This window comes from Pocillopora verrucosa, chromosome 7 (genome assembly GCF_036669915.1).
Source record: "Pocillopora verrucosa isolate sample1 chromosome 7, ASM3666991v2, whole genome shotgun sequence".
NCBI lineage: Eukaryota > Metazoa > Cnidaria > Anthozoa > Scleractinia > Pocilloporidae > Pocillopora > Pocillopora verrucosa.
Genome location: NC_089318.1, coordinates 24,298,771 through 24,313,012, shown reverse-complemented (window position 1 = coordinate 24,313,012; position 14,242 = coordinate 24,298,771). Strand labels below are relative to the sequence as shown.

Sequence of the window (14,242 nt, the reverse complement as noted above, 5' to 3'; positions counted from 1 at the left end):
CTAGAATCTAGGTCTGCAAAAAATTGAAGGAGTTCTTTTTATTTCTCTCTACAAAAGAATATAAATCATCATTAAACATAATCACATTGCGGATTTAATATTTAATAAGCCTATTTTACGTTGCGGATAACAACAAAAATGTTTTACACTTTTATCGTCAAGGTCATCATTTGTTTGATAAATATCCATAACATACTTTACATATCTTTCGATTTAATTTGAAATGTTTACAATATAATTAAAAACTACTCTTGAAAACTTAAGTAGCTTTAAACAAAATGTCACCTCTCATGAAGTACAAAGTAGCTGAGCTAAAATTGTTTCTCTAATAAAATATGGGCGATTTTTCTAATAAACTCGCCTCCTATCCAACAAACTACTTCCAAAAGAGAAATTTTAATATATAAGAATTACTTCAATTAATATATTCTAATACTAACAAGCCATATAGCATTCACACAAAGCTAAATTAATCTTTGCGCAGTTAACTCCTCGCAGTTCATGGCAGTTAATTAGCTTTTGTCTTTGAATGACTTATTCACTAATATACAACATTAAATAAGATCCCATCAGGAGGGAAAATGAGGACAAGATATGCCATAAATCATGATAGTCAAAGAAATTCACGACTGCGCACCTCTTGTTCAGATCACGTGATTCCCATGCAGTCTTTGTCTTGTCTGTTGTCGCCTTGTCAGTAAAAATCCAAACCGCAGTACCCATACACCCTAGCGTGACTAGAATATAGGAGACTTGAAAAAAGCGGAAAATGAATGTTTGAAATGTGCAACATCGACGGGTGGTCCGAAAGAACTGAATCAGCACTTTACCCGTGATAGCAAGGAGACAAGCTGATATACAGCTAAACAAGAACATGTCTGGGAAATCAAACTGAATTCCAAAATGCACTGGGAAAACAATACTTATAACCACTAGGATCACAAAGAAAAACACAGCCTTTAAAACCTCATCCCACTTTTTGAGGTCACTTTTGCTCAAAATGTTGTAAAACAATTTTATACCCACCCAAGAAAGAATACTGATGTAATAAAAAACCAAACAGACTACAAATATTAATTTCATTGCCAAACCCATTTCACCACGATTTTTATAGAGAAGGGAGCCAAAGTAATTGAAAATTAACAGTGGAACTAAAAAGAACAGGAAAAAATTGCTGGCTTGTACAGGCTTTTTGCACCTTTTTCCGACAACGCACTCCTTGAAGCTGATTCCGTTATACAATGATAACACAATCAAACCTGAAATAACAAACATGAAAGCTGTATCGAACTGGAAAGTCAACTTGGTGGGACAAAAGTGATAAAGCATGGAAAAACACCCCTCAAAAATCAGCCCCCAGGCTAAAGCGTACCCTATCGAAAAAGTGAACTTTCTTTTATGAGCTTCAGCGTGCAACATTATCTCTTCTTCTAGATTGTTGGTGCGAAAATAAGGAACAGTCATTTTTGCCAGGTGACCGTTGATGTTCGGGCATTTCAAAATGTGTTTCGGTAACTCGACTTGGCCTGGCGGAAGTCGTGTAGTTGACAGGTGGTTCCTACGCGCCTGCTTATGGCACCAAGCGAATAACTCGGCTTCCATCACCCACACCGACCAGGCCAGGATCAAGCCGTGAATCATGTAAACCAGGTTACTTATCATCAGGTTGAAGGGAATGTCATATCCACTAACTCTATAACAAAAGTCATTGTAATAACACCTGTCCCTGTCGCCCGTATGTATCATCTCGTGCCAGTCTTCGAAGACATACTGGTATGAACCAACCAAAAGGACAAAACCGACAATACAGGTGGTGTAAGAAAATGTTTTGGGTCCTTGCGCGAACCAGTGGGTAAACAGCACTATTTTCATTGCTTTAAACAATTCCTTCCAAGTTAAAGGGTTTTTTTCCTTTTTGCCACGTATCAATGGTCGTAGCTCATCAGCTTCTTCGTCCTCTTTCTTTTTCCAGCAAGATGAAAACAAGCTCCTAAGATTGTCTTTCATTCGGTGACTAGCTGCCATGGGCGACGAAAAGCTTACCGCTGAATCGTCAATATGTTCATCTTCCACGGCCAGTTTATATGGCTCCCTGAAGCAAAACAACGCCCATAGCGCCACTGCAATACCACCAAAAAACGACAAAAAGATTAGGAAATAGAACGGAGTTGCGTAATCATAATCAAACGAGCTCGCTAGAGTTAGTATCACGTTTTTTTTTCTTGTTTCGGACTTGCTCTTTATCGCAATCCCTATGAACCAAGGGCGACCGGTATCTTCTAGAGGCGGTAATGATGCTTTGGAGAGGGTGATCCGGCCCTTTTCTGCGAACGACAGCCTCAATGATCTGGGATTCAGTGCATTTATATTCTTCACCACATCCTCGCAAGTATGTGAAACTTTTAAGTAAGCTGTAACATTTATACTGGATTCCACAGTTATGTCAAGTTGTTTTTTTGAGATACCCGTGCTTGGTTTGAACTGAAATGCTACTGGTTGAGTGCTTGAAATCGTAAAACTCTTTGGTTGACCGATATCTATAGACGAGACGTTTTCAGAGATTTCCACTGCGTAACTTAGGCTTGGAGTTCCTGTTAGTAACACTGAATACTTCTGGCCGGGAGGCTTTGGACATGAAATTGACGTGCTCCAAACATGCGACGCAGCAGTGTCAAGATGACCAGAGGAGGACAATTCGTCCTCACCGTACACTGTCATGTGAAGAGTTCCTGTCAAGTTGAAAAGATGATAAAGTTATTGCCTAAATGATAAAAATGAAAAAGTAATCACGCAAGAACCGGACGCGGGATATTTGTACACGATTGACAACGATTGAAAAGGGAAAATTTAATGGAAATCCAGAAAAAGAAAATAATTTATCAAGAGAGTAAAGCCTTCCGTGAAGATTAGGTCCAACGCCTTACAATGGCCGGATACAGACACGGCTGTCTTTTGAGAAACAAAGGCGAGCTGAGCCGTTTTGAGCCCCTCAACTAAGCATGACTGTTTCAGAATTGAGAGGGCCATGAAATATTTCAGAAGCCTACTGAGTAAATGGAGCTGACGGATATGGCCTCGGAGAGGCCTTGGAAACGAGAGCACATTTTCTTTTTCTTTGGCGTCCACAATAGGCCATTTTACAGTTATGTACTTAGTTGCCAAGTCCTGGTTTGGAATGAGGCTGAAGGTGACCTTGTTGTGATAGAGACTAGCTCGTAGTTAGCATAATAACAAAGCAATTTACATTTAAAAAGCAGCAAGGTTTGTATCATAACAAGGTCACCCTTGGCTTCACTCTTCTTAAAAGGCTTGGTAAGCAGGCACGCAACTGTAAAATGGACTATTCCGTAAACTCTCATGGAGTCTTTAAATAACACATGAAGAACTACCACTCCCCTACCCTACCCCAGCTCGCTCTTTTCTAGAACCGAGACCTCAAACAGCCAACATCATTTAAATGAAGCTTACTTTGCTAAAATCATGTCACCCAGGCCAGAGACACTTGTATGGAATTAATCTTTCCTGTTATTAACACTTATCAGAGGAAATTTCTATAAGTATGACACTTAATGTGGTATGTAGCTTTGCAGAAGTCTTATTTCCCCTCTCTTCCAAATTTCTGCTAACTTTCTTTGAATGGTTGCCTGGGGAGCCTCCTCATAGTTCTGAATATTTGGTAAATAAATGTTTACACTGAAAGGGTTGAGACCATAGGGCAGATTAATCCTCTGACTCCCTTAGAGTTACCAACACCTAACTTCTCCTTACAAGATCACCCATGAATCAAACCTCAAGGTGACAAGAATAAAGGAAATGATCGCCAACTAAAGAAGCTCTTGATTGTTAAACAAATTCTCCTTGTCAGTACCTTAAGAAATGTATGGGGAATTGTGAAGTAGAGACAAAGTTTTAACTTAGTCATAACCTGATTCACTGGTATACAAGTACAAGAGTGATATACAAAAATGAGTAAATAATCTATATAAAGAAATAACCACAAATGATGTACAAGAAACTTAAGGTTAGGGTTAGCAAAAAATAATGCAGATTCCAAGTTTGTGGCATGTTACTAAGAGAGTTCTTTTCAGGAAGTATAGAGTATTTTGATTACGATATACAACATATCATCATCATCATCACTTTTTTTTCCTTTTTTACAAAACAGAATTTTTTTAACAGCATTATAATTGATAGAAGGTGAGGAGACTTGAGAAGTTACCCGGCTTATGAGGTAGAGCCACCTAACTTACAACAATATTTAAAAAATTAAAAGTGCTGTGAATGTGCAGCTTTGCCAATACTGTGTTTATTTATACTAAGTAAAAACTCTTGCATTTTTGTCTTAAAGCTAACAAGATTTGACAAACTAGTGAATGAAACAGGAAGAAAGTTCCAAATTTTAGGACCTTGGTTGAGAACTGTAAATTGCTTGAGATTTATACTACACAACTGCATTTGATAATTACTGTTCTTGTACCATAGCAGTGAATTTGGCTACTTGTTACAAAAGGTTGAGTAGCGATGGGGGAAACGGGTTATTTTTGTAATAGAAAATGAATTTGGCGCATTCAAACATATTGATTTGGAAAATATCTAAAATTCTTAGTTTGGAGAATAAAGGAGCAGAATGGACTTGACAATCTGAGTTGATGATTGCCTGCACAGCTTGCTTTGCAACAAAGAAGTTCTAAAAAAAAAGGTAGATATGTCTGTGGATGACTAGGTGTCATGATTATATGATATAAGGATAAATTAAAGTGTAGAACAAAGTGAGTTTGGTTGTAGAAGATAGGAAAAAGTGAGACCTAAATATAATACTTATTGATTTGGAAATTCGTTTGTATACATAGCTGATATAAGGAATTTAGTTATATTGGACTTTTCAAGGGGTTTACCTCTAAAGGAGAGAGAAATGTTGGAGCTGAATTTCTTCTCTTTGGGTTTATAAATGACATAGTTTGTTTTCTTTATATTAACTGAAAGCTTATAATATTTTAGCCAAACATCAATATTCTGAAGTTCATCATTAAGTACAGATTCTAAGCAATTTGGGTTTAAGTGAGAATAAAGGAAACTAGTCTGGTGTCGTCAGCAAAAAGCATAGGGTCTGCTGACCCTTTAACACCTGAGAGTGACCAGCTTCTAATTTCTCCTTATAATATTACCTCTGAGTAAAAAGTTAAGGTCACATGAATCAAGGAAATGATCACCAACTGAAAAAGCTCTTGATTGTTAAACAAATTCCCCTTGTCAGCGCCTTTGGAATTGTACAAAGAACAGTATGGAGAATGTGCATACTGATGTTAGGGTGTAAAGGGTTAATTCAGAGGTATTAGGGAGGTCATTTACATACACAAAAAACAATAACAGGCCTACTTGAGGGTCACCACATTTGATGGTTTGTATTGAAGAAGAAGAGAGAACAGTATGGTGAATGCTTTTAAAAAGGAAACAAAACAAGTCCAAATCTATTGTCAATAAAGCATGACATCTTTTGGATCTTCAGTAACATGCTTGCTCAGATAAAACACAGCTAATTACAGCACTTCATTCCAGACTGGTACTAGAAACGGTAACTTAATGGATCAAAATGTATGATATTAATATCATGATTAATAAATTTCCTGTGTTTCAGGTCCTCTAGACAACGAATCACGTAATATTGAAGTAACCCTCCCCCCAATATATTGCAAAATTGAAAATAGAGTAAGTCGTGGACCCAACTCAAAAATGATCAGTCTTAAAGACCTAGCATATCATGCCTCTGGTAATGTTCTTTAAAAAAATGATTAAAATACACTTTTCTTGAAATAGCAAATATTATGCTCAGGGATGTAGATAATAGCCGGAAGCCGGGAAAATTACCCGGCTGTGAACGCGATTTTTCCGGCTGTGAAGCACTACTTCTTTTTCCAAAATGTTTTTAAATGTTGTCAGAAGAGTGTTATTTATTTATTTCATTTGTTTACACCTTTAAATCTAGGTATAGCATGCCAAAGGCACGCTAGAGCGGGCCTTCTGCCCAAATACCCGCCTATCATTGCAAGATTCCCGCCTGTTAAAAACTTTAGCTACATCCCTGATGCTCTTGTGTTCCAAAGTTATGGTGACTGAATCGTGGACTAGCTCGAGAGTCACGCATTCCTCACTCGCTTACTAGCCCACATCTACTTTCTTTTTGTATCATAAACCCCAGAAGGGAGCCTGCGTACCAGAGGGTTAAAATAAACAATAGTTGCTGTATAATTATAACATTTTCCTTGGCAGAAACGGATCCTCAAAGAAAGAACAGTTTCGAGGAGCAATTGAATAGTTCTCATCTTTATCGCTGACTCACACACTAAAGCTTCGATATTCAGACAAAAGCCGGAAGTACTCATACAAGTGAAGACGAAATTGCCGACACAAATACGACACATACGAAGAAATATACAAAAAAGGGTGACAAGAAAGGGTTAATCTAATCTTGGTAGTAAATGCATTAGCTATAGCAACAAACAGTTCCACGGTATATAAGAAAGTGACGTGTATGACTTGCGATCAATTTATGTCACGCAAACACGTGAGGAAAGCGAAAGTCTTCGGCTGTAAGTTCTGATCCTGATCATGGTACCAGTTTAGAATGTTAATCGGTCATAATTGCACTGTACATAAGACACTATGCAGCTATGGTGATAAGATTCGGCTGAGTAATGCGTAATTCATTTATTTCACATTCCCACGTTGCCACTTGCAGTTCTGTTTGTCGTAGCATGATTTCAAATTTGCACTCTCTTATTGTGTTCAAATTAAAACAACCCTCAGAAAGCGACCGTTGATCGTCTGAGAGCTCTAAAAAGTATATCCAATCTTAACTCAGAACAAAAAAGCATACGTTGCAACAAAATGGGTCTGACAACAACTTCAGCTGCCAGCACAGCAAAATTCGCTTGTCATATGACCATACGTAGTCGCGATTTGAAACAGAAAATATGACCTATCCATATATATGTATACATGTTTATCAGCAATAAACAGTCTCTCTATCTTACCATTTTTCTCTCCAGAGGTCTTTGCTTTTACATATAAGAAACTATCTTTGTCCTCCGTTGTTACAATACACGAGTGAGACGACGTTCTCGTTGACGGAAGTGTACGGAAAAACATTACTGAACTCGAACTGCTGATAAAGGATAGATTTTGAAGAGCCGCTGCTTTTGTCACCTCGCCATCAAAATTACATTCATTAACAAGCCCTGCAGTCGATATAGTCCAAAGAAAGGACATGAGGATACAAGAACGCACCATTATGGATCGGTCTCCACTGAGTAACTGAGCTGAGCCAGGCTACTGATGCGGAAAAAATGAGACCGAAAGTGAAAGCCACGTGACTCTAGTTCAATACCATGGTATCAAGACAAAGGCCTGCCTTCAGAGAAAAACAGATGCGTCCTTGTTTACTGGTTTATAAATAGCAACTTCTGTTTTGTTTATTTCCTCTAAACACTTGCTACCGAAAGTCTAAGGAATGGTTTACAGGCACACTTTGTCGCTGCAGTCGTGGCATAATAATTTATTGGAGTGCCACTGCACATGTAGCACATGGCATTAGAAAGTTTCACGTCAATTAAAATTGATAGTCTAACATAATAGGAAAAGACCATCATTCTGCTTCACTCTTCCTAATACGATCGGGCTCAACTACTGATACTAATCCACGATACTTCCTGTCCGATATCTATTTCTTGAAAAACCAAGGAAGAAACGCGTCAGTATACTATCATTTTACAAGTTTAAATTGAAAGCACCCATTCAAACCAGCTTGAAGCCGAACTGGGCCAGCCTGCATAAATATCGCTAATAAATAAATAAATAAATACTAATGAGGGATCAAGCAAGCTATCCAAGAGGTAGACTGAAATCATCAGTTGGTGGAAGGTTATTTTTTTTTAATTCCAGGCAAATCTTATATAACTTCTAACTTTCAGACCCGACCAATTGCTGAAGTATCCGAGTATCCAGCGTCTCTAACTTTGAAGTATACAATATTTTCGTATCCAAATACAGGTATAGATTATCCTAAAATCAAAGAGTCTTTTTTCATGATTATTTTTTCTGTTCGATGTATCATGAGACAGTTTCGAGGTACTTTATTTGAAAAGAAAATCGTGTATATTAGTCAAACATCCTCCCCTCCCCCCCTCCCCCATCACCTCTCAATACCCATTACATCATCATTCACTTGCTTGACTTCTTTTGGTATCGTAAAATCCCAGCCATTATTTCATAACCCTGAAAGCATGCTCGACGTACACAAAATGTTTCTGGTGATGAATCCTGACAAAGCTTTGCTATCGGCGCAAGGCTCGTTTACGAGAACCTTAACCTTTATTCTTGAGAAACAGGAAAAACAGGAAAAGTCTCGAGGGCTTTTTAGGTGCTTGCACTACAAATAAATCTGGAAGAGTTGATCCCAGACCCTAAAAGCGAAAATTTCGCATATAACCGATAGCACTGGATTAACAAAATATTTCCGTAGTAAGTTATCACGAAAATTGTTGTTGAATTCGAGCCAACTACTTCGACTTATTGTGCTGATCAAGACCAACGCAGAGATTGTTATTGTATGACCCGAGTCTCCTTACTCGCACCATGATGATTTGTTCTAAAAATATGTTTGCTTTGCGTTCACGGCTCATGGTGAGAGATTCGATCCAGGCTCAAAACAAGAGTAACAGAGTTTGACTCTTGATGCCGCAACATGTTTTGCAGTAACAAACCTTAGCACTTTTTGACGCTATCTGAGTAAAACGATAAAGTGCTTATCTTATTGACAAAAGGCTGCTATCGATCACAAAATAAATGTCGTGATTCTCTTACAAAACAGTACAGGGCGCGGTTGAAGATGCTTCCGGTGAGAATTTGATCGAAATAGCATATCTCTTTCACAATGATCTGACAATGTTTAGCCGAAGATATAGTTTCTTCGAACGTCTTAACATAATTGAACACAGCTTGTCTCGTCTAAAACCGTACTAACACATGAGTGATGGGTGTATTTGTACGCTTTCGAGTCCTACTCTGTCTTTTGGTGTCCTTTGTTTTACATCAAACCTCTTCTGAGACATTTACAAGCGCCCGGACTTCATTTCTTCAACTGAAAAGGTGGAATATGTCCGACGCGCGGTGTCTTCGATTTCGCTTCAAAACGTTTCTCCCAGATGCGCTTCTGCTGTACATGGATGACGAAGGAAATACGAATTTCTTACGACTTGAACTGATTCGAGGAAAGCTACGACTTACATGCAGCTACGGATCTCGATTCGGGCCGATGGCAGACGAAACCCGCGGCGAAAATTTAAACGATTTAGCCTGGCATAGAGTGTTAGTGGAAAGGAATAGGGACAACACAACAATATACTTAGACAATCTTCCGAAATTGGCCGTCGAGAGCCGAGAGAAGAAAGGACTAATCGTGAAAAGCCCGATGTATTTTGGTGGTTTTCCACCCAACCTCGGAGCAAATAGAGTCACACAGCCTTCAGTTCTTCTTCTGAACAGATTCATCGGATGCATAATGGATACAGAGTTTCTAGAATCTTCGTCTGAACAAGGAAACAAGATAACTAAAACCAGCGTGGAATATTCAGATGAAGTAATCCCAGGCTGTACTGATATGTGTGAAAGAAATAACACATGCCTCAATAATGGGACATGTCTGAACAGATTCATTACAACTGCCTGCGACTGCACCACGACTGGCTTCAGAGGGGACACTTGTGAACGAGGTAAGCAAGCTTTTTTTTGTCGGAAAAGGGAATGTTTTAGAGAAAAGCCTTGAAAATTTAGCTTCCCTTCCCTTCCCGTTGTTGTACTGATTCCTTAATGATATCAGTGATTTGCTTCGTCTTGAAGGGTATATTTTTACTTTCTTCTTCTCGAATGTGTCATGTCCTACTGGGAGATGCATGCGAAAACATGTTGACATTTCTTGAATGAGGTTATCTCTGAGAAAATAAACTCCATTGCCAAAAAACATCATTAAATCATAAATTTTTTCGTTTTAAAATCCTTCTCGCCATAAACTGAAAGTAAGAGATGTATAGTGCAAACATCATACGTTTATTTGTAAACAATACTCATGTGAAATGCGGAATTTTTACCGTGACAGAGTCAGCGGGGATGGAATATGTGTCAGGAAAGCTTAGCCGGGTGATTGATAATAGGGTCACATACTAATCCAAGTATCATATCTCCTAAATATTCCATTACAACAGCAACAAATTGCGTATTCTTTGTCAATCATTATTTTCAATTCACCATACTCTGTCTTTCATGGCAATTACCCGATTAGATTTGAAGAAATGAGGTCATCGGAAGCCGCTGATATGATGGAAATTTTATTTGGCTGTAATTAAAATTATTTTTTAGGTTAGGTCACACGATTAAATGTCAAGACTAAAGAAGATTGCTTAACCATCTGTGTTTTCAATCCTGCATAACAAGCGTTTTTTTCTTTAATTATGATTTTATTTACGAATATTTCAGGCGATCGAGGACTAGCAGGTCAGTCACGCGCGCGGAAGGCGGGCGGGAGAGCAAAACTACAACCTTCTCACTCTCTCTGTCGCGCGCGTCCCTCGCACTCCGCGCGTTCAGTTGTCAAAACTCTTAACAACGCGTTCAATGCGCTTAGGTGTGTATTTTGAGAAACGATAAAGGCGACAAAGTGCGTGTTGATTTTGGAAGTAATGCGTCACACCTAACACTGTTCAGAGTATCTAAGCTCGTGTTCGTTGCGTGCACAAGAAAAAGTAGTGTGAGGCTTTCAACCATTTATCAAGTCAGAAGCTGTTTTTCTGATCCTTATCAATATCACAGAAGCCGGAAAAAAGTTTTATAAACAAACCGGTTAACAAGATAAGTAAAATAATAAGAAAAATACTCAAGTATCAGCAAAATACTTCTGTGAGATACCGCTGAAAACTTCCAGACTCGAGCCTTCCTCTTATCGACGTTAAAGTCAGAACCGTGATAACAAGTCTCGTAGTCCTTGTTTAGTAGCTAAATTTTAAAAGAGAAGAGGGTGAAAGATATGTAGGATCAGTATGATTGTGTTATTTCTATTTTGGAAGAAAATGACCTTTTTTCCTTCCTCTAATGTGCCCTTCCTGTCATCGCATGATATGAAATATTCAGATGCCGATGTGAAGCCCACTCACATAAACGCAAGAGAATCTGTCAAACAAGAGTTAATCTTCTACATTTCTCTAAAGCAGACGACGAATCATATTTCGTAACTCAAAGGAAAACAATGATTAACTATTGTACTGATATATAATATCAAGTCACTAAGATGTTTCCATCATATTTTCAGCACTTCCCGTCATTGGTCTCAGCCAATTAGATCACTTAATTTTCAAGCGTTCCAATAAATCCGTCTCTTCAAAGCACGATCGAATCACGCTGAGATTCAAGACAGCCAATCAGAATGGATCACTCTTGGAAAGCGGACGCGGGGCGAGAGACTATTTAGTGATCGCGCTGAGCAATGGTTACATTCTGATACGATGGAACCTTGGATCGGGTGAAATGTACCTGCATGCGCGTGACAAACCGTGCAGTGACAATAACTGGCACTCGGTTGATATACGAAGAAATCGGGGCCGAATTAACGTGACAATAGACGGCGTTTTTCACGTTTCTCAGAGTTTCCCAGGAAACTACCAATCATTTGATTTGGAAGAAGGCGAAGGAGATGTGTATGTGGGAGGAATGGTTATCAATGGCTTTGTTACGCATCGTCGTCCGTCGAGCTTTCCTTTTGAGGGGTGCCTTCAGGAAATCAGTTTCAATGGTGTGGATATCATCCAAGGTTTTCTCGACACGAAAGACAATTTTATCAGCCAAGGAAGTCTTAGATTGACTTGTGAAATCCCAAAGCGACTGATTCCAACAACTACGGCAATAACACTACTCGTTACGATGGATACAACAAAATCTACATCAATAGCAAATAAAGTGCAACGTCCAACCTCATATACGACCCCACGAAAAATGATTGTGACTGACAAAAATCAACGTCTCTCAACCTCAAAAATCAACTCCAAATATTCAGAATTACCCTGCGCAGATGATGAAGACGATTGTAACCCTGAAGATTCTGGTTCGGGAGGGAGCGGCTATTCCGGAGATAATTATGTCAGTCCCGGATCAGAGAATGAGTCCACCGCGAAAGGTAAACATATCATCTCTGGCACAGGAGCCAATACAAGCGAAAATAAGTCGATTAAAAGCAAGGAAACAGGCGTGGAAAGTATAGGCGAGTCGGACAGTTCTCTAACGCCTTGCCCGGGGGATGATGAAGACGCCTGTGAAAATGCAAATGAGTCTGGACAGGGCTCAGCTGAGCCAGGCTCAGCTGCCGGCAGCATAACCACCCCTCGTCCCAGGACTTTTCCTAATGGCAACAGCGAAGTTAATGTTGAAGTGAAGGAAAGAGCCATCGTAAAGGAAAACAGCAGCAAAAAATGGACGCTCATAGCGGGGATAATCGTGGTAGGAACACTTCTTGTTGCATTTTGCATCTTCGCAATTTGTTGGCTTTGGAAAAACAAGAAAAACCCCGAGTGGACAGGGGTGTACCAAGTCAATGGCAGCCGAGAAAGATGTCTGGCAGCTGAAGCAACAGACGTATGATGGCCTAATTGATCACCTGATGATCATGGAGCATCCGTGGACAAATCAGAGAACAGTCGTGTCTACTTCTTAGCTGTTGTTGCTTCATGAGTCACGCAACCCCGTTGAATGTCACGAAACACGTTTTCGCAAGAAGGCCTGATACTCTGTGCTTGTTTGGCCAAGCAACCTCTCCTCCAGAGCGAAAAATGTAACGTGACTTTCAATGGACGATTTCAAGAGGAAAAACATTATCTGACTTAATGAATTAATAATTTAGATTACCATCTGATAGCTTAAAAGAAAAGAAAAAGAAAAAAGGAGCAAAAGAAAAACAAAAATTTGAACGACTTAACAAATTCCACCCAAATAAGCTTTGTTTACATAGAATTCTAGCAAAGTTCATTTAGTCAGATGTTGTTTCCACCGAACAAATATAATTATAAATTTGAAAAAAATACGCCTGTTTGATTGGGGCATCTGCTGAGACCCAAATCATAACAAACTTCTGTATGAAAACAATTTCAGACTCTCAGTAATATTGTATGGAATTCTTAGCTCACTATGAATCACAGTGCGTATAGTAAGTAAGAGGTTAAATTACATCATAAGAGGAAAAACACCCCCAAAAAATACACCCCCAAAAAATAATAGTCCATGAGACCGTAAGTAAATGATTCCGATATATGATATCATTGTATCAATTATAATGTTAAATTTTTGCGCAGTCACGACCTAAACAGCAATTCTCCGCACGGTCTAATATACAATTTTTTATAATTTTAGCCTCTAAGGTTCGTAAGTAAAATCAAACAATATCCCTAATAAGTTGATATGTTTCTTCCGATCATCATTCCGCTCGAAGATGTGGTGATATTATAAAGAGTCATTTCATTTTGGTTACTGACGGGAGCAAAAGGACCAAAAGAATTATACAAATTAGATTCAACTTAAAATAGTTAAAGGGTCTTTTCAATTCGAACCATATAATCCTGAACCATTACTTTACCTTGTTGGAGAAGTATCAGTTATGTATATATTATTCAACATATAAGCTGAGTATAGAGTAGAAGTTACGTCTTAGTCGAGAGATGTTTTTTCCAATGTGGCAGTTAGGTAACAACTGAGCATGACCGCGTTTATGTAATGTTTAGAGACATGTTACAATTAGACAGTGCTACTGATTCAAGTTCAGGTTTCTTTCACTGCACTGAGATATCTTCTTCACCTTTCAGTAAGAATAAGAATAAAGTCCTTTCTTAAATGGTTTGGTTCGATGTCCAACTCTAACAGACCCGAGAGAAATCGAAAAAAATAGAACCAAGCTCTTTGTTAATCCAGGTGAACTCTCTGATCGCGCTCTCGCTCAAATATACACCAGTGACTTGAGATAGACTCCTTACTTTGACCCTTTCAAAGGTGATCTGTTCTGAAATCGCTTCGTTTCTGATGACTGATTTGGAAACCGTAAAAACTTTCAGCCGGATGAGCCTGACATAAGGAGATTTTGGCTGAAATAGTGGCTCATGTAACGATGCTGATTTGCAATTAACACCGATTAATACGAATACGGCCACTACTTTCT

General features: G+C 38.8%; 2 protein-coding genes across 2 annotated transcripts; one reads left to right on the top strand and one right to left on the bottom strand.

Moving 5' to 3' along the window:
- On the bottom strand, positions 1-7,324 carry LOC131792080 (SID1 transmembrane family member 1-like). The gene is made up of 2 exons (XM_059109447.2): positions 7,032-7,324; positions 1-2,729 (listed from the first exon to the last, which is right to left on the bottom strand). Exons 1-2 carry the CDS (start codon positions 7,285-7,287, stop codon positions 535-537), a joined length of 2,451 nt encoding a protein of 816 aa, XP_058965430.2. The 5' UTR covers positions 7,288-7,324; the 3' UTR covers positions 1-534.
- A 1,409-nt stretch (positions 7,325-8,733) lies between these two features.
- On the top strand, positions 8,734-13,924 carry LOC131792154 (neurexin-1). Its single transcript, XM_059109527.2, has 2 exons — positions 8,734-9,767; positions 11,357-13,924. Exons 1-2 carry the CDS (start codon positions 9,029-9,031, stop codon positions 12,676-12,678), a joined length of 2,061 nt encoding a protein of 686 aa, XP_058965510.2. The 5' UTR covers positions 8,734-9,028; the 3' UTR covers positions 12,679-13,924.
- The last annotated feature ends 318 nt before the right edge of the window (positions 13,925-14,242 follow it).